The sequence below is a fragment of the Hermetia illucens genome, chromosome 5 (genome assembly GCF_905115235.1).
Source record: "Hermetia illucens chromosome 5, iHerIll2.2.curated.20191125, whole genome shotgun sequence".
NCBI classification, from domain to species: Eukaryota; Metazoa; Arthropoda; class Insecta; order Diptera; family Stratiomyidae; genus Hermetia; species Hermetia illucens.
The window spans coordinates 49,334,813-49,353,641 of record NC_051853.1 but is presented as its reverse complement, the minus strand read 5'-3'; the positions used below and the strand labels follow the sequence as shown (position 1 = coordinate 49,353,641).

The following is an 18,829-nucleotide window of genomic DNA, read 5'->3' as shown; positions in this document are numbered from 1 at the left end:
TATAGAAGGTCAAAATTTTGTATTCGACGTGAATTTATCGCAATCTGGAATCTGCATGAAACTGGATCCAGGAATTAGCTGATTTTCTTTAATTTGGGGTTCCTTCTTAGCCCTTCCTAATCCCTGCTCAAAACATACTAAACAGAGAGGCATCCTTTATTCTTAAGGCCTGAGGATGCCAAGGAAGATGCGATCTATCGTGGATTTTCCTTTTCGGGCTCGGGCTTTTGCCACCTCGCTTGGTATATTTTTTCTTTTTATCAAAATTTAGCTTTGCGCGTGCATTTTGTCAGATTCCTGCGATTTTTCGCGTATTGTATTTTGCATTTGATTGAGGAACAATTCGGCACTTTTTTAGGTTATCTAAATAAGCTCTGCCCTTTAGATTGCCTTCCGTTAATATGGATGATCATTTGGGCATCCCATAAAGAAATATGTAAGTCAGATAATTTACTTTAATGCGAAATTGATGTCCAATATATTGGGTTACAGTAAAGTTACATAAGTGCATACCATACAAAATTTTAGTCTGTGATGTCAGGAGCAGAAGAACCAAGCTTCGATCTATCATGCTCAATATTATATCATATATCATAAATTGTGTGATTTTAAGTTGAGCTTAAGGGAGATTTCAAGCAAATTCCCAAAAAATATATATGGTTGCCATTCACCCTTTACGGGGTATACTGCATCAACTGCACCTATATGTCATCGTTCGCGGTTCACTGAAATGCGTTACTGCTCTCCTTAGAACCTCACGAGGGGCCGGCACACGTCCTCTACTTTTTTGCCCCAAGTGCTCTTAAACATGTTTGGAGAGCGATTTCCATACTCAATATGTGACCTATCCATCGCCATTTCTGCCTTTCGATTGTCGCATTGTCCACTGGTAACAAGTCTATGCGCCGACAAAGTTCTTCGTTTGAAATAATATCAGGACAGCGTACTCCGATGATACGAGCAAACAGGTGTTAACGAAGGCTTTCAGGTTTTGAGTAACAGTTCGGTTACTTCCATGGGGTACTCAAAATATAACAACACACAAAGAACAGAACAACGAAGACAGAACAGTTTGAACTTGACCTTAGGTTGAGATAATTCCGCTTTCAGATTTTAGACAAACCAGTGAAAGCGGATTCAATGTTGTTGGTGCGTCGGGCGGCATCAAATTCTGTGTAACCGTCGCATACGTAGAAACCACGCTTCTTAGATATGCAAATTGATGCCTCGGATGCTGTGCCCATTAACACAAATAGGGAGAGTGCGATGAAACGTCAGACTGAGAGCCTTAGTTTTGTTATTTATTTTCAGTTCAACTCTTTTTTTCTCTCTTTCCAAAATCAGAGCCATTTGGCCAAGCTCGATGACCCATTGATAGAGCAAACAGAAATCATCAGCGTGGTCGAGGTGAACTCCTTCACGTCCTCCGCACAAGGCAACATAAAGAACGTCATCGATAACACGAAGAAATAATATCGGTGACAGGATGTAACCTTGGCGACCTCAAAATCCTCCGACATTTTCTTTCTTCTTCTTCTTCTTTCTCTGCGTCAATGCAGGAGGATCAGGAGCAAAAACCAGTGTGCCACCATTCGATTAAGCGTTCGAGATTACGTCCCCGGATTATTTCAGTTGTTACAATATTTTTGTGAGGGCAGGCCCAAACGAGTGACCTTCTTTGGACTCTTAACGATCATCCCCTTCTTCCACTGTTTGGGACAAATTTCGGACTCCCAGAATTTCCGTATGAGTATCAGATCTGGGAGTCGAGTAAAGAGTGTCGGAAGCTTATTACATGTCCTTATGCTTAAAAACTCATAAACGGTGGAGCATTTTGAAATTAATATTTTTCATTTATTTACATCCACGAATTTATAAACAATATTCTAGTTAAATATACATTTTGATTTAATTTTCTTACCATATTTCCCTAAGAAAAAATTTACAATAATATCCTCCGTTTAATTCTAAAACATTCTTTCGTTGATATGCTCATTAAAATTAAGATTTTGACATTAGATCCCGAACACAATTTGAACGATAATCTGCTGCTACAACAACTTTCACTTCAGATGATATGATTTGTTCATAGCCGATATGCCAACCAATATGCACGTTTTCCAGTTAATTTCCCAAATTTCCAAATTATTTATTCGATTTATGTGAGTCCCAATTAGTTGATGCGCTATTGTAAAACCAGTTTTCTTCCCGGGACTTCATCCACCCGGTCTCGATTGCGTTATCCTGTCAATGAAAATAAAAACAAAATTGTATTATTAGCTGGGAGGAGCTAAACTGTCGAAAATGGTTGTAGAGACCAGTTGTTGCTGCACGGCCGATCCTATGTAGTCCATGTTGGAATAGTAGCCAGGATAATTCTGATAACAGTTGGTCTGGGATGATACCGCTGCTGCTGCGGCAGCTGCTTGACTCCACGCCGTTGTCCTTGTGTCAAGAGGAGATGAAGACGCTCCTAGGGCCGATGAATTTTCTATTGCCGCTGGAGACCATATTGAATTGTTGCTAGAGTATGATCCAGGAATCTAGAACATAATTTTGAAGGTAGATTTAAATATTGTGTTTTATGGTGTTTTTCGATAAATATTTTGCAATAATAATGTCTTGTTTGACGGGGCGAATTGGGCCTTTTCACCCGGCACAAAAACTATTATTCAACGGAAAGGGATGGCGTGAACCCAGGAGGTGACTTTCGCTAAGATTAGCTTTAGTTTCGTATTCTTCCCAGGTGTCAAACATACGTACATACATATGTATATAATATGAACTCAATTTAGGATGACTTTTGTTGTAGGAAGCACAGTTTAATAGGCGTGAAAGCCGAACACAAAATACCTTAAGTTTTCGTTTTTTTGGAAATTCATATTCGTTTCTTAAACCGAATCAAATCTCATAAAAGTCACGAACTGTCAGGTCTGGTCAGCGGTAATACCAGGGAAAACCGGTATTTCTACTGATAACAAGGTCAGGGACTCTTTCCTTTCATCAGTAAATCCATTGAAATGCGTTGGTGATATAATAATCTTTAATTGAAATTCGAGAAAAAAAAAGATTATCAATATTTTGAAGTGTTTTCCAGAGTTTACTATTACAGTATTACTGAAGTCATCTTCAACGAAATAATGGTAAATTATTCCTAGAAATATGATTACTCCTTGAACCTTTCCCGATTTATTTTCAAACCAGTATCGAAAATTCTGCTTATTGAGATAAGCTAATTTGATATTTTTGTTTTAGTTTCTCTTCAAATTAGAATTATCATTTCTAGAGTGAGATCAACAAAGTTTCAAGGCCTTGGAAATATTATGTGGTCAATAATGGTACGGTGAGGGTGGCTAAAAATATATATACAGTGGGCAAAAATGAAATCCGGATACCGTATTATGAAATACATAAGGTGTTCAGAAAAAAGGAGTTGTATGTGTTTCTTTTTCTTAAAGGAACGTTACGTACAGTCTGTTGGATACATTGCAAAAAAAATTAATGAAAAAAGATAAAACAAAACCGTGACTGAGGGCGAAAGACAAAAGAAACTCTATTTTCGTATCCAGAATTGAAATTCGGACAATGCTAAAAAATCGTAATAATGACATTAGAAACTCAAACAAGTCGGGAAATTGGAAGCTGGTTTTGGGTATTTCTTTTATAAAAACATTTAGGTGGACATTTGTTCCATTAGTTGTTCCATCAACGGCGCAACAACTGGTATTCGGTCTAGGCGTGCCTTAATAAGGAACTCCAGGCACCCCGGTTTTGCGCCGCGATCCACCGATTCGATATCCCTAAAAGCTGCCTGGAGTCCTGACCTATGTCATCACTCCATCTCAGGCCTCGTCTTCTTTTTCTGCCATAGATAATACTCCTATGGATTTTCCGGGCTGGATCATCCTAATTCATACGGATTAAGTGACCCACCCACCGCAATCTATTGAGCAGGTTTTTATCCGTATGGCTCATAGATTTCGTCGTTATGTAGGCTACGGAATCATACCCAGCACGTAATATATGCATGTATTATCTGGGAATATCCACTTTCGCGTTATACTGAGATTCAAAGTCTTCAATTTGCATAGGAGCGGCAACTTTGACTCATTTTAACTTTGTTAGTAATAGTGTCCACCAAACTTGGTAGGATCATGCTCTATATTATAATCTACATCCCCATACATATAACTATATTTGGTGAAAATAATTTACGCCCCCCTTTTGTATGTATTGCTGTCACCCACCCTCCTTTAAGGGGGTCATCCCGTGTGAAGGCCGTTTTTTTTTGCTTTTTTTGAAAAATTATTTTGAAGGACTGGATAAAGATAGAAACGTGATTTTTTCACCATATGTTTATTGATATTTCTAGTATATGTAATAGATTTTTCAGGTTGATATCGTAGCTAGTTGTCGGAATACGTGTCAATTTATGCACCCATCTCCAAAAAAAGGTGTTTTTCCGCTGCCACGCTGGAGGGCGCTGTGTTCATCTGAGGGAAAAAAGCTAAACGGCATTTTAATATGGACAATATTCCACGGTCCGCAAACTAGGATAATTAGAAAATATTAAAAGGTAAATTTTTGCTGGGCTTTTAAACTTAATTTTTTGAATTTGGGTGTTTTTTTACGTCTTTTTTTATGAATAAAAAAAACGACCCGTCCGATTGCAATTATCCTAGTTTGTGGACCGTAGAAATATGTATTAAAGAAGCCGAGAAAATTTCAAATAATTTGGTTGGATAGATTTTGAGCTATGGTGGCAACCGATTTTCAAGATGCAGTTTCGAGAAAAACGCATTTGAAAATTTAAATGTGATTATCAACAGTAAAATTTTAATTCACCATTAATCTGCTACACCTGGTCCATAGAGAGCACCCTCCGTTTTTTCAAAAAAGTCTTGTAAGGCCGATTGTTGTTCTCTGGTTTCAATTCTGGCTCTTTTAGCGAGGTCAGTCGATCGTCGTTCGGACCGCCAAATTCGCGCTTCATTACGGTCGGCATAAACCCGACATATGTGACCAACTTGACATCCCATTGTCACTAGGATTTTGACAATGCCATTGAATCCTTCATTGAAAATAATTACAGCCAGGAAAGTGGCTATTTCTACGACCTTGGCCCCAGAATGAAGGTGTTTAGGAGCGAAAGTCCAGATCAATGCACGTTGTTATTCTGGGTCTCTGCTCCTAAACATGTGTTCAAGAGATCATCTCGTGACAAATCTTCGTAGATTGGTTTGATGACTTTTTGAACTTCTTCAGTCAAAGGTGCCTTCTCGTGGTGGAAACTATCCAGTTCTCCTTTAGTTTCCGCTTTGCGCCATTTGCACCAACTGTCCTCGCCTGCTGGATAATTTTGATGCTGAGGATTTTCGTCTGTAGAACATTTATTATTTTTGCTTCATTCCTTCTATCGAATTTGCGTGTCGACGAATAGCTTGCCCAAAAAATGTAGTGAGGTCATTAATAACCTTATCAGTAAGTTTTCCAGCCCCTTTTCCACCAATGTCTTTGTGATTCTTCTTTTCATTTCTAAGCCGCGTTCCCATTCTTTTCTCGACATGTCCTACGCATTCCTTTTTTACTACTACGTATATTTTATTATTTGCAGAAATTTTCAGAAATACCGGAGAAAACTCCAGCAAAATCCAATATACAATATACAAAACTTGTCGCAATTGGAACATCCATGTTCATCATCATCATTATCATCAACGGCGCAACAACCGGTTTCCGGTCTAGGCCTGCCTTAATAAGGAACTCCAGACATCCCGGTTTTGCGCCGAGGTCCACCAATTCGATATCCCTAAAAGCTGTCTGGCGTCCTGACCTACGCCATCGCTCCATCTTAGGCAGGGTCTGCCTCGTCTTCTTTTTCTACCATAGATATTGCCCTTATAGACTTTCCGGGTGGGATCATCCTCATCCATACGGATTAAGTGACCCGCCCACCGTAACCTATTGAGTCGAATTTTATCCACGACCGGACTGTCATGGTACCGCTCTTAGATTTCGTCATTGTGTAGGCTACGGAATCGTCCATCCTCATGTAGGGGGCCAAAAATTCTTCGGAGGATTCTTCTCTCGAACGCAGCCAAGAGTTCGCAATTTTTCTTGTTAAGAACCCAAGTTTCCGAGGAATACATGAGGACTGGCAAGATCATAGTCTTGTACAGTAAGAGCTTTGACCCTATGGTGAGACGTTTCGAGCGGTACAGTCTTTGTAAGCTGAAATAGGCTCTGTTGGCTGACAACAACCGTGCGAGGATTTTATCATCGTAGTTGTTATCGGTTGGTCCTATCCTATCCTTATTCTTCTTCGTGTTTGTGTTTGACCAGTGCGGTTTGATGTTGTTGGTTGATTCGTCTTCGGTGCTGACGTTGCCACCATATATTTTGTCTTGCCTTCATTGATGTGCAGGCCAAGATCTCGCCTCAATTGCCGCCTGCTCGATCTGGATGAAGGCAGTTTGTACGTCTCGGGTGGTTCTTCCCATGATGTCGATATCGTCAGCATAGGCCAGTAGTTGGATGGACTTGAAGAGGACCGTACCTCTTGCATTTACCTCAGCATCACGGATCACTTTCTCGAGGGCCAGGTTAAAGAGGACGCATGATAGCGCATCCCCTTGTCGTAGACCGTTGTTGATGTCGAATGGTCTTGAGAATGATCCTGCTGCTTTTATCTGGCCTCGCACATTGGTCAGGGTCAGCTTAGTCAGTCTTATTAATTTCGTCGGGATACCGAATTCTCTCATGGCCGTGTACAGTTTTACCCTGGCTATGCTATCAGATGGTGCAACTGTTGTCCATATTCCAACAGTTTTTCCATCGCTTGCCGCAGAGAGAAAATCTGATCTGTTGCTGATTTGCCTGGAGTGAAGCCTCTTTGGTATGGGCCAATGATGTTCTGGGCGTATGGGGTTATCCGGCCTAGCAAGATAGTGGAGAATATCTTATAGATGGTACTCAGCAACGTGATACCTCTATAATTGCTGCACTGTGTGATATCTCCCTTTTTATGTATGAGACAGATAATGTTTCGTTGCCAATCGTCAGGCATTGATTCGCTGTCCCATACCTTGAGCACAAGTTGATGAACCACTTGGTGTAACTGGTCGCCTCCATATTTAACCAATTCGGCTGTAATTCCATCGGCTCCTGGCAACTTATGATTTTTTAGCCGATGAATTGCACGGACTGTTTCTCCTAAACTTGGTGGTGGCAGTATTTGTCCGTCGTCTTCAGTTGGCGGGACCTCCAACTCGCCGATGTTCTGGTTGTTCAGTAGCTCATCAAAGTACTCAACCCATCGCTCTAATATGCCCATTCTGTCGGAAATCAGATTTCCCTCTTTATCTCGGCAGGATGAGCATCGAGGTGTATAAGGTTTCATCCTGCTGACTTGTTGGTAAAACTTCCGCGCCTGGTGCGGTTGCTCCCTGTACTTTTCTAGTTCACAGACTTGTTGGTTCTCCCAGGCTTCCTTTTTCCGTCTGTGAAGTCGCTTCTCCGCTCGACGGAGTTCGTGATAAGTCTCTGCGCGTGCCCCCGTTCTTTGAGAATGCAACATTACTCGGTATGCGACATTCTTCCGTTCCGTTGCTAGCTTACATTCATCGTCAAACCAACCGTTCCGACTCCTTTTGCGGCCAAGTATGTTTGTGGCCGTATCCATGATAACGTTCTTCAGGTGATTGTGAAGATCATTTGTTGATGCTTCATCTCCAGGTCCTCTGTTGACTGCGGTTATTGCAGGATCCATTTCCCTCTTATAGGTGTCGCGGAGGGTTGTGTTGTGGATGGCTTCAGTGTTCACTCTCACCTGATTATCAGAGGGGATTCTAGGTGGTATTGTTATTCGAGCTCGGAGCACCATGCCAATGAGATAGTGATCCGAGTCTATATTGGCCCCCCTATATGTTCTGACATTCATCAAGGTTGAGAGGTGGCGGCGTTCGATCAACACGTGGTCAATTTGGTTGAAAGTGGTCCCGTCTGGAGAGGCCCACATATGTTTGTGGGCCACTTTCCGCGCAAACCAGGTACTTCCAACAACCATTTCGTGTGACCCTGCTAATTGAATGATCCGCAGTCCGTTATCATTTGTTTTTTCGTGTAAGCTATGGGAGCCAACGTATCGACTGAATACGGGTTCCTTCCCTACTTGGCTGTTAAAATCCCCAAGTATGATTTTGATATCATATCTGGACAGGCTTCGAGGGTTCGTTCTACTGCCTCGTAGAAGGTATCCTTCTCCGACTCTGCAGTCTCCTCTGTAGGGGCGTGAACGTTTATGAGGCTTATATTTCTAAACTTGCCTCGCAAACGCAGAGTGCATAGCCTTTCGCTTGTATTTTCAAAGCCGATAACAGCAGATTTCATTTTTTGACTGACTAAGAAACCTACTCCGAACACATTGTTTACTGAATGGCCACTATAATACATGGTGTAGCGACTCTTCTCGAGGAAACCGGTCCCTGTCCAACGCATCTCCTGTAACGCTGTTACATCAGCCCTATTGGAACAGGGTATCGGCTAGCTGCTCATCAGCTTTATCTCTGTACAGAGAGCGCACTTTCCATGAGAAAATGCGCTAATCGTTATTCCGTTGTCGTTATCGGGTTCATCGTTGTGTAGTCCGTCCAGTCCGAGGCTCCTGTTGTGACTTCGCAACATGTTGTTTTCCGTGTAGGGTTGTCAGCCCTAACCAACCCCCAACCTGGAGGACCAGTTGGTTCATTTTGTCCCGTTTTTAGGCGCGAGAGACTCGCCTTCATCCTTCTCTGTCTGCAGCTTTTCGTTAAGAGAGAGCTCCCAGCCGCCATCACGTGGAGGTGGAGATAGGGTTTGGTAGTAGAGCTGTTGGTGTTGGTTCAGCAGGCATTTCCCAGATTTTATACTCCATCGTGGGTACCAATCCGCGTTTCGCCCTGGGACCTATACTACCCTTTGACCACCTTCCTTCTCCTTTTTCTTCTCTGATAACTATCGATTCCCATGAAATATTCATTTTTTAGTGCGAACATGACGTTGAACGTTAAAGCGATCTCCCTTCGTACGATCCATTTAAAAAAATCACTGAACACACAAACAGAACAATACTTACAACAAAATATAACTGAGTATAGCTTGAAAGCCTTTCAGTGCTCACTCTAGACGGAATTATCCTTTTTATTACAAACAGCAAATAAGTTTAGACAATTCATTGGTTTTCCTTCTTTTTATATTTATACCTATGTTCGAATTTATAAGGCTCAGGTAAAAAACTAACAGGTAAAAAAAGATTCGATGCTCTTTCTCACCCAGTACTCTAGCCGCGGCTGCAAACTCCTTAACTGTTTAACACTGTAATTTCTGAATGACTCGGAATATTGGAAAATCCCTTTGCCCACATATTCTCCACTATATATAGATACAATTCAATCAAAAAAAATCGATTTCCCCAACCTGGCACACGGGATGACCCCCTTAAATTCAACGTAGAATGATGTAATTTACTGTATGGATGAGCGATCATAGTTTCCACCTTTTTACCAAATTTGGTGTCAATAGCTATAACCGTTTCCGAGAAAGAGGCGTGTGACCGACAGACAGACAGTCAGGTAGTAAACTGATTTTAATAAAGTTCTGTTTTACACAAAACCTTCGTACCTTCGCAAAGTCTCCCACCGGGACATTCGTAAATCTTACCATCGACACAATCCTGTAGGTTTTCAATAATATTGCACTTAGAGGATTGTGGAGAGGTTTTGAATAGCTTCGAACAATTGAACGCTACCACATGCGTGTTTTTCACCCCTTATGTTTCGGGTCACTATTTTGGCGTATCTTGAATGTTTGACAAACACTCACTTTCTTTGTGCTAGCAATTCATATTTTTTAAAGTTTTGTGTGAAACAAAACCTTATTAAAGTCAGCTCAATGTCTGTCCGTCCCTCTGTCTATCAGTTACACCCGATTTACGCGGAAATGGCTGAACAGATTATCACGAAATTTGATGAGATGTGGTCTGTGTGGTGTTCCCTTATATTCAGCAAGTGGCGCCATTTTGTGTTGAGTTTGATGGAGGGCTCCCCATACATACGAAACGGGGTGTATTTTTTTGTCAGAGAATATGGTCATGTGGGATATTAAATGATTAGTACTTTCTGAAACTGATCTCATTTCTGACATGGGGTGAAAAATGCTCGAAAAAGTGAAACAAGTCTCGTTCTCAGAAACAATCCAACCGAAAAATTTAAAAAAAGAAACCAGAATGATGCACCCATATGAAATCTAGGCCTCAAAACGTTAATGTTTTAGAAATTTATCGGAAAACCCCCCTTAAGGTCATTTCAGAAGTACAAAATTTGCCATCAGTATTGGCGATAATATAGGTCATAGTTCTGAAAAGTTTGATGGTAATTCGACTATTATTAACAAAGTTATTGAAGGCGAAAATTTCGTATTTCAGGTAAATTTATGGCACCGTACGACGTGTATGACGTCATCATTATATAAAGTGAACTTATATGAATGCAGGGGTCCATGGGTACGTTTTAGTTTCCCTTTTTTGGCTTTTTTTTAGTTTTTTACATATCAGGGTCAATTACTCCAAGTACGCATGTGCAAGTATATGTGTGTGCTAATAAAGCTTGCGGATAGTAACTAATATAATAGACAACACCTAGCTACCAGAGATTTTTAATTTACGTACATAACATATATATGTATGCTTTTGTGCACGGAGTAAAGTGGAAATGCGTGAAGATGCGTTAGATCAATTTAGTTGCGGACATATGTATGTATGCATCCTAATGCGGTAATAGACAATGTTTGTTTATTTAGGATGAATACAGCATTTACGCCATCGATATGTATGTATATATGTGTATCTTGAAATTTGGCAAAATATGACGGCATATTTTTTATTCTTAGCTATGTACGAATGCAAAATTGTATATAGAGAGTTTCTTGCATAAGATGAATACAAAAACTTTATACCCGAAGCGCACAGTCTGGAGACTCATCAAATCCGAAGTGATGCAAGTACTTCCTGTATCCACCGTGTCCCGTAAGGAACTGCGTTAGGTGGTAATTTAAATTTCCATGCTTGCGCTCGACGCATCATCAGTGTATGGTTCCAGCGGCCTTTTTAGAAATTATCCCACTGTTGCTGTCATCTCCTGTACAGCTCCTTCCTAGTGGCTTTTAGAAAGCCCGCTGTCACTTCGGCCGGACTCACCCTCCTTTTCCGGTAGAGACAGTGTGCCTCATTCATCAGAAGATCCAAGGGAATCATTCCCGTGATGACACAAACTGCCTCATCATGATTGGCCGGTATGCAGAGCTTACATTTCTCTGGATCGTTGTTTAATCGAGAGCGCGCGCCCAGAGAGGAGCCGCGTATAGCAGGATGGATTCCACCAACCATGCGGTAAGCAGCCGGCGACAAGATTTTCGCCCTCCAATATTTGGCATCATCCTTGTTAGAGATGAACTAGCCTTTGCTGCCTTTTCGCGAGCATAGTCCAGGTACCCATGAAGTTCAACTTGGCATCGATTATTACCCCCAGGTGTCTAATGATCGATTTTGAAACGACGTCGTGATTACCAACGCGGATTTTGACAGTGTTGTTTTTCCTGCGATTGGTAATAAGGACCACCTCCGCTTTATCTTCCGCCAGGTCCAATTTCACCATTTGGAGCCATGCCCTGATAGTATGAATGGTTTCACTTGCATATAGCTCCACGTCTTGGTGGTCTTTCGCAACTACTCCCACTGCCAGGTCGTCTCCAAAACCAATCAATGTTGCCTCCCTTGGTACGTGAAGGCCGGGCACTCCGTCATACATTATGCTCCACAGCAGGGACCCAGTACGGAGCCTTGAGGAACACCCGCTGTCACAATATATTCCTTCAGCCCGTCGTCCGTCTCGCACCAAAGGAGTCTCTCCGAAAGGTAACACTCGATTATCCGAGCTAAGTAAGCAGGGACAACCAGTTTAGCTAGGGTGGCCTTCATCCAACCCCAGTTGGCTGAGTTAAAGGCATTCCTGACATCCAGTGTTACCACCGCGCAGCACTTATCAGCGGATGATGCCTCCCGGGCTAGGTCTACGACCATTGCAATGGTATCAATCGTGGGCCGCGCTCTACGAAACCCATACTGCCGTCCCGATAGACCACTCACTAGCTCGACGAACGGAAGCAGCCTGTCGTATATTACCCTCTCCAACATCTTCTCCATAGTGTCTAACAGACACTGAGCGGGAAACACTCCTTCAACCATGCATGATTCAAATGTACTTATGAACCATGCGGGCCTGATTTTAGCAGCCAACTTCAGGGCTTTGTTCGGAATCCTGTCCAATCCTGGAGCCTTACTGTCTCCAATTCGGCCACAGACCTCTCGTAGTTCCTCTTCGGAAATCTTTCTTGGAAATAATAATTACTTCCGGACGAGTTTTGTTTTTCTCCTTATGCCGCTTTTAGTCGCCCACCTTTGTCCATTCCTAGGAGTTAATGAGCCTTAGGCTGTTTCCCTTTTGTCACAGCTGGACCCGTAATTGAAGAACCACCCGGAACCCTCGCCGGTTCAGTTTTCTTTGGCGAGGAGGCTTTTTTCTTCTTGGCCTCTTATTGGGCACCAAGGGATTCACTTATTCCATCCCTACTTCATTTGCGTGCGCTCTCACTTATCTTGCATCTCCGGTGTGACCCTGCCACATGACGCTTGGGCCTTAATATAAGACAACTTAATATCTCGAATCAGAGCCCTGATATTTTGGTGGATATTCCGCGTCTTTTTAATGAACTCACAGAGTGCATTTATGGGTTCCCCCAACGAAACAAACGCTGTTGCAGTTTGCTGCCTTCCACGATCGACTTTACAGCATCGATAGTTATGTCAGTCCGGGGACTCTCCAAGTTCCTTTCCGAGTCCCTCGACGAATTTCGACTGCCTAGGGGTAAAGTTGTCTTCAGTGGTGGCCTCCCAAGTTTTGAGCTTTTTCGAAAAGGATCCTATTTCCACTCCACTAAGATCTCTTGTAGCATTAGATGCCAAAATAGCCAAGTTTCCCACTACAGAGGCACTGCGATCGTTGGATATCGGCGGCCGGGAGCCCGCTTGCCCACTCCTAAAAACCGCCGGTACTGGGTTTCCGAAGCCCTGGACCGTAAAAAAAAACTACCCTTCTCGTCCTCCATATTTGGTTTGATTTCTGTGTGTCCTTCCCATAGCCAATTTTTGCCCATGGGTGAGCATTTTCTTCCCACCTACCCGGTCTGCGCGTAGGCATGCACGCACATCTCCTGATGCGTGCGTGTGCGTGTGCATGCCCATAACGCATCCATGGAGCGTTCCCTTATGCGCACGAAGAGACGTGCCTGATGGGAGATTTGACAACTCCGCACAGGGGGTAGTGCCTAATTCAAATAGATATATTTGTACATTAAATCAGCGGTATTCAGTATATATACTGCATATGTACATATCCATGCTTTTGCGCACGAAGTAAATTCTAAATATTTGTACGATCAATTTATGTGCGTGCCTGATAAGGATAGTATTCGGCATAAATAACGTCTGTAATATGTACGTATATCTTGTAGTTTGAAAAAAAAATATTAAGGATTATTTTGGGTGTCTAGCCATATACGAATGGAAAAATGTGCGTAGAAAGTTTTTCACATAAGATGAACACAAAACCCTATATACCCGAAGCACCAGCTTCCTGTATTCAGGCTTGTTTCAGTAGTTTCACGCATAGGTTTCGATTCTTTCTTTTTGCTCCTTGTGAGGACAATACGTAAGTGGAGTTTGCTGTGTTTATTTTTCGATAATAAATAAATAAACAACATGAGTACCAAAAATGGGGAGTGCATGATAACAGTGTCATTTACGTGGTAGTTGAATCGGCTTTTTATGTCATCAGATTTAATTAATGTCCATATTAGAAGAGAAGGCAGTACTAGTAATGCTTTCTTAAAATTCCAGCCATATTTCAAATGGTCCTCAATTACTAAACAAAAGAAAGTGGTAATGGTTGTTGTATTTGATAGGGGAAATTCAAACCGGTAAAAGCTTATACTTACACCTGGAGACGCGGTGTTTGAGCCTATGAAGAAATGATTCTGTGTAGACTTGAAAATGCTCGGAGAGTCCCGCAGAATTGAATTGGATGTTGCCGTGGATGAATCGGTTGAGTGACTGAAACAGAAACAATTTCTTCATCAAATCAAGTCGGAGACATTTTCAAATTGGGAACTGCATTACCTATTGTTGTTATTGGCGTGCAAAATTGGCGTTATGGATTTATTGGTGCTAATTCCTTTGAGTTTCGTCGTCGATATTGCCCGCAATTTGCCTACTTGGGAATTCGCTGAAATTGTCTCGCCACTGCTTGCGGACGTGCTATTGCTGGATTGTTGGTTTGCGGTGCGAGAATTGCCACTATTTGCGTTATTGTTGGTATTGGATGATGCAGACGGTGGGTGCTGCTGCTGTTGCTGATGTTGCTTTTGGATTTGACGTGCTTTTGCTCGACGATTTTTAAACCAGACCTGAAAATATATCGGAAATAAATCGGAATTCAGTTGCTATTTTTAAATAACCTATTGAAGAAAGTAAATGCATTTGTATGTACAATTTCGACCCTTATTATGGCAAGCCTTAAGCATCAACAAATGATCTTCCCAATCACCTGAAGAACGTTATTATAAATACGGCCCCAGCCGCAAAAAGAGCGGCTAGTTTGACGATGAATGTAAGCAAGCAACGGAAGAATGTTGCATACCGAGTAATGCGGCATTCCCAAAAGACGCGGGCACGCGCAGAGGCTTATCACGAAGAACGGCAAGCGGAAAAAGGAAGCCTGGGAGAACCAACAGGTTTGTAAACTCGAAAACTACAGGGAGCAATCGCACCAGGCGCGCAAGTTTTACCAACAAGTCAGCAAGATGAAGCGTTATACACCTCGATGCTCATCCTGCCGGGACAAAGATCTGAAATCTGATTTGCGGACGGACAAATGCTGCCACGACCAAGCATGGAAGAAACAGTCCGTGCAATCCACCGGCTTAAAAACCATAAGTCGCCAGAAGCCGATGGAATTACAGCCGAATTGGTTAAATAGGGGGGTAACCAATTACACCAAGCGGTTCATCAACCTGTGTCCAAGGTGTGGGATAGCGAATCAATGCCTGACGACTGGCAGAGAGGCATTATCTGTCTCATACATAAAAGGGAGATATCCCACAGTGCAGCAATCAAAGCACCATCTATAAGATATTCTCAGCTATATTGCTAGGCCGGATAGCCCCATATGCTCATACCAGGCAGTTGAGCGGGCTCTCGAAGCCTGTCTCAAGTATGATATCAAAATCATACTTGGAGATTTCAACAGTCAAGTAGGGACTAGGGATGATAATAAACTGCGGATTATTTAGTTAGCAGAATCGCACGAAATGGTTGTTGGAAGTACCTGGTTTGCGCGGAAAGCGGTCCACAAACATACGTGGACCTCTCCAGACGGGACTACTTTCAACCAAATTGACCACGTGTTGATCGAAAGCCGCCACCTCTCAGCCTTGATGAATGTCAGAGCATATAGGGGGGCCAATATAGACTCGGATCACTATCTCGTTGGCATGGTGCTCCGAGCTCGAATAACAACACCACCCAGAATCCCTCTGACAATCAGGTGAGAGCTAACACTGAAGCCATCCACAACACCTAGCCCTCCGCAACACCTAGCCTGGAGGTGAAGCATCAACAAGTGATCCTATTGCAGATTTCATTGAATTTTTTGTTGTAAACTTCTTAGGTGTGCTTTTATTTGTTTGACAGAGTTTCTCATCTTTAGATTAGTTTTAGTACGAGGCTATGAAACTTTTTTTTCCTTTTTACTGTGAAGGCTTACGAGCGGCAAAAAGATTGCGAAAATATGACCCCAGTACAATACTATCTTTAAACTAATTTCCTTTGAGACTTGATTGGTTTTCAATGCAAGAATACAATAGACTGGATTATTTCGGAGGTAAACGATTGAAATAAAGTTTGAAATTTCTTAAACTGATCCAGAGTGATGATAAATGGCCCAATCGAAGAAATGTTTAGCTGGGTTGATATACTCATTATTCTTGGGATGACTTAGAGAGACTCGCTACCATATTACTGATCATGCTGAGAATGTTTAGAAACTGGTCGGGCAAGTGGATTTACTGGTTTATTGATAGTAGTATGTAACGAAGTCTTCTTTTTCTCCAGCCTTTGTCCCGTTCACTAGCGGCGTTACCTCATCGTGATCGGTTTCGCCATTTAGTTCTATCAAATGTACCTGTACCTGTCTGGATATAATCACCAGGCTTTCAAATCCCCATCCAGCGTATCAAGCCACCGTTGTTAAGGCCGGCCTTTTGATCGCTTACCGTCGACTTCGATGTTCAGACCAATCTTGGCAAGTGAATTCTCATTAGCGCGAATTATATGACCATACCATCGAAGACGCCTCTCTCTTCCAATTTTTCCATGATCGGTGCAACCCCATATCGATCGCGGATATCTTCATTTCGGATGTGATCAAAACCTGTCACATCACTAGCCCAGTTGTCCTTAGATTCAATCTGGAAGGGTGTTGCATGAGACGATCATTCCATTTTTGCTATTAGACACTAGGAAAAAATCACGGTGTTTCTCCATGAGTAACGGCGCAGGGTTTATTGCGTCAGCAGTTCCGCAGTTCGTCATGAAGTGGATGCGGACTCAGGACTCCCAGCATCCTCAACAAAAAAAGGTTTGAACTCATCATTACCACCTATCGCTACTTTCGGTCCTGCTGCTCCCAGGGCAGAGGTGAGTCAGCGTCTGATGAGTTGACTCTGCCCTGGACGAAACCGTCAGTCAAGATTTTTGATAAACTTGGGTATTTAATTTAAAAAAAGGAGTGCGTGGACTACAAGAGAGGAAGTAAGTTGCTTCCCAAGTGGTCGGGTCCGTCATCTAGTGGATGCGGACTCAGGACTCCCAGCATCCCCACCAAAAAATCAGATATAAACAATGCTCTCGAAGGCAGAAGATATTGCACAGCAGTATTTCTAGATGTAGCACAAGCATTCGATAAGGCTTGGCACGCAGGGCTTATAAACAAAATCAAACGACCAATCCCTGTGTTGACCTTGTCAAGAACATAGCCGCATTACGCATGCCTAATCCCTCTTTGCCTAGGTTTAGAATACAACCTAAGGTACATAAAAATGGTAACGAAACATGGGAAATTATAACGGACACTAATTCCCCTACCTACAATATTGCGAAATGGTTACTATAAGAAGTCAACGCTATCGGTGACTATCGTAGCAAATATGCCGTAAAAAACAGCTTCCAGATGGTCGAGAAGCTGAAGGATGCTAAAATTAGGCAACATGAAATGCTAGTTTCGTTTCATGTGAAGGACTTTTTCCGAGTATATCCGTCAAACAGGCCCTACAGAACTTCGAAATGAGGCTCAACAAACACCACACCTCAACCAAGGAAAAGAGGGAGAATCGCCAATATACAAAGCTAACGTCAATATGTATGAGTGCAAACTGTTTCACCTTCCGGAATGAATACTACAAAACCACCGCAGGGACTTTAATGGGTAACTACTAAGAGAACTCTTTATGGCAGTTCTAGAGGAACTAATAGAACCGCGTGGGATAATGCTCACTTTCTGGGTTAGATATGTTAATGATGTACTAGCCATTGTGGACAAATCGCTGTTGAATGGATTGTTAGGAAAAATAAATCAGCTCCATAAAAATATTATATTCACCATGGAGACTGAACAAATGGGAGAAATACCATTCCTGGATATCAAAATAATTATTATAGAAACGGGGAAGACCTCGAGTTCAATACATTTAGGAAGCCATAATCACACAACGAGTCATTCCTAGCAGCTCTTTCCATTCACACCAGCATAAATTCGCAGTCTTCCACAGCATGGTACATAGAATCCTAAACATCCCCCTAACCAGATCGAGATATATCAAAGAACTGGCTTATATAAAAGACACTGCGAAAAAGAACGGATACAGCACCGACATTATAGACGCCATAATAAGGAAAAAACAGGCTGTCAATGACAGGAAACAATTGACGCCGTTGTTAGGCATCAATGATAAGACAACAATAAGATCGAGCATTAGAGTAGGTAGCGGCCATAACATTTCATGGGACAACGTGGATATTATACAACAAGTCGGGAAACCAGAAGCTGGGCGCTTCAGGTATGAAAGTTTTTATTTGCTTCTTCTGTGAGTATATTTAAGTGTAGACTATTCCATTTGTATGTAGCCCGTTATGTATTTGCATTTAGCTTGTCTGACTAGCCACTTCAATATGATATTGATATTTAGTTGCAGTAAATTTACACAGGGGAGTCAATTTTGGGCTACTGTAACTTTGTTAGTAATAGTATGATCATTAAACTTGGGGATCATATGCTTCATATTATATTTTATACTACTACCAACTTTTATAACGCTGGGATAAACTTAAGGGGGTTTTACTCAATTTCCCCCAAAAAATGGTAATATACTATTATTCACTTAATTTGAATAGATATCGATATGGAGAGTATTTTGAGATCTGGACACCATATAGAGGCAGCTTCATGAATTTTTTCAGATTTTTCGGTTGGGGAGTTTCTGAGAATGGGTCCGTTAAAGAAATTATCACTTTCCACCCCTCCCACTCCCCGCCTTTTTAACAAATCTCAAAACTAAGACCGGCTTCGAAAAGTACTAATCGAGACCTTTCATTTTCATTCGGTGAAAAAAAAATTTACACCGTCCT

The 18,829-nt window shown here is 42.0% G+C and overlaps 1 protein-coding gene across 1 annotated transcript in view; it reads right to left on the bottom strand.

The window, feature by feature from the left end:
- Positions 1–1,873: 1,873 nt before the first annotated feature.
- The window catches only part of LOC119657792 (homeobox protein OTX2-A-like), a 66,128-nt gene continuing 49,172 nt past the window's right edge, over positions 1,874–18,829 (bottom strand). Inside the window, exons 5-8 of the mRNA XM_038064875.1 lie at positions 14,267–14,553; positions 14,086–14,200; positions 2,319–2,543; positions 1,874–2,244 (exon numbers count right to left, since the gene is read on the bottom strand). Of these exons, the coding sequence (XP_037920803.1) occupies positions 2,146–2,244; positions 2,319–2,543; positions 14,086–14,200; positions 14,267–14,553 (726 nt within the window). The 3' untranslated portion in view covers positions 1,874–2,145. The remainder of the gene's footprint in view (positions 2,245–2,318; positions 2,544–14,085; positions 14,201–14,266; positions 14,554–18,829) is intronic.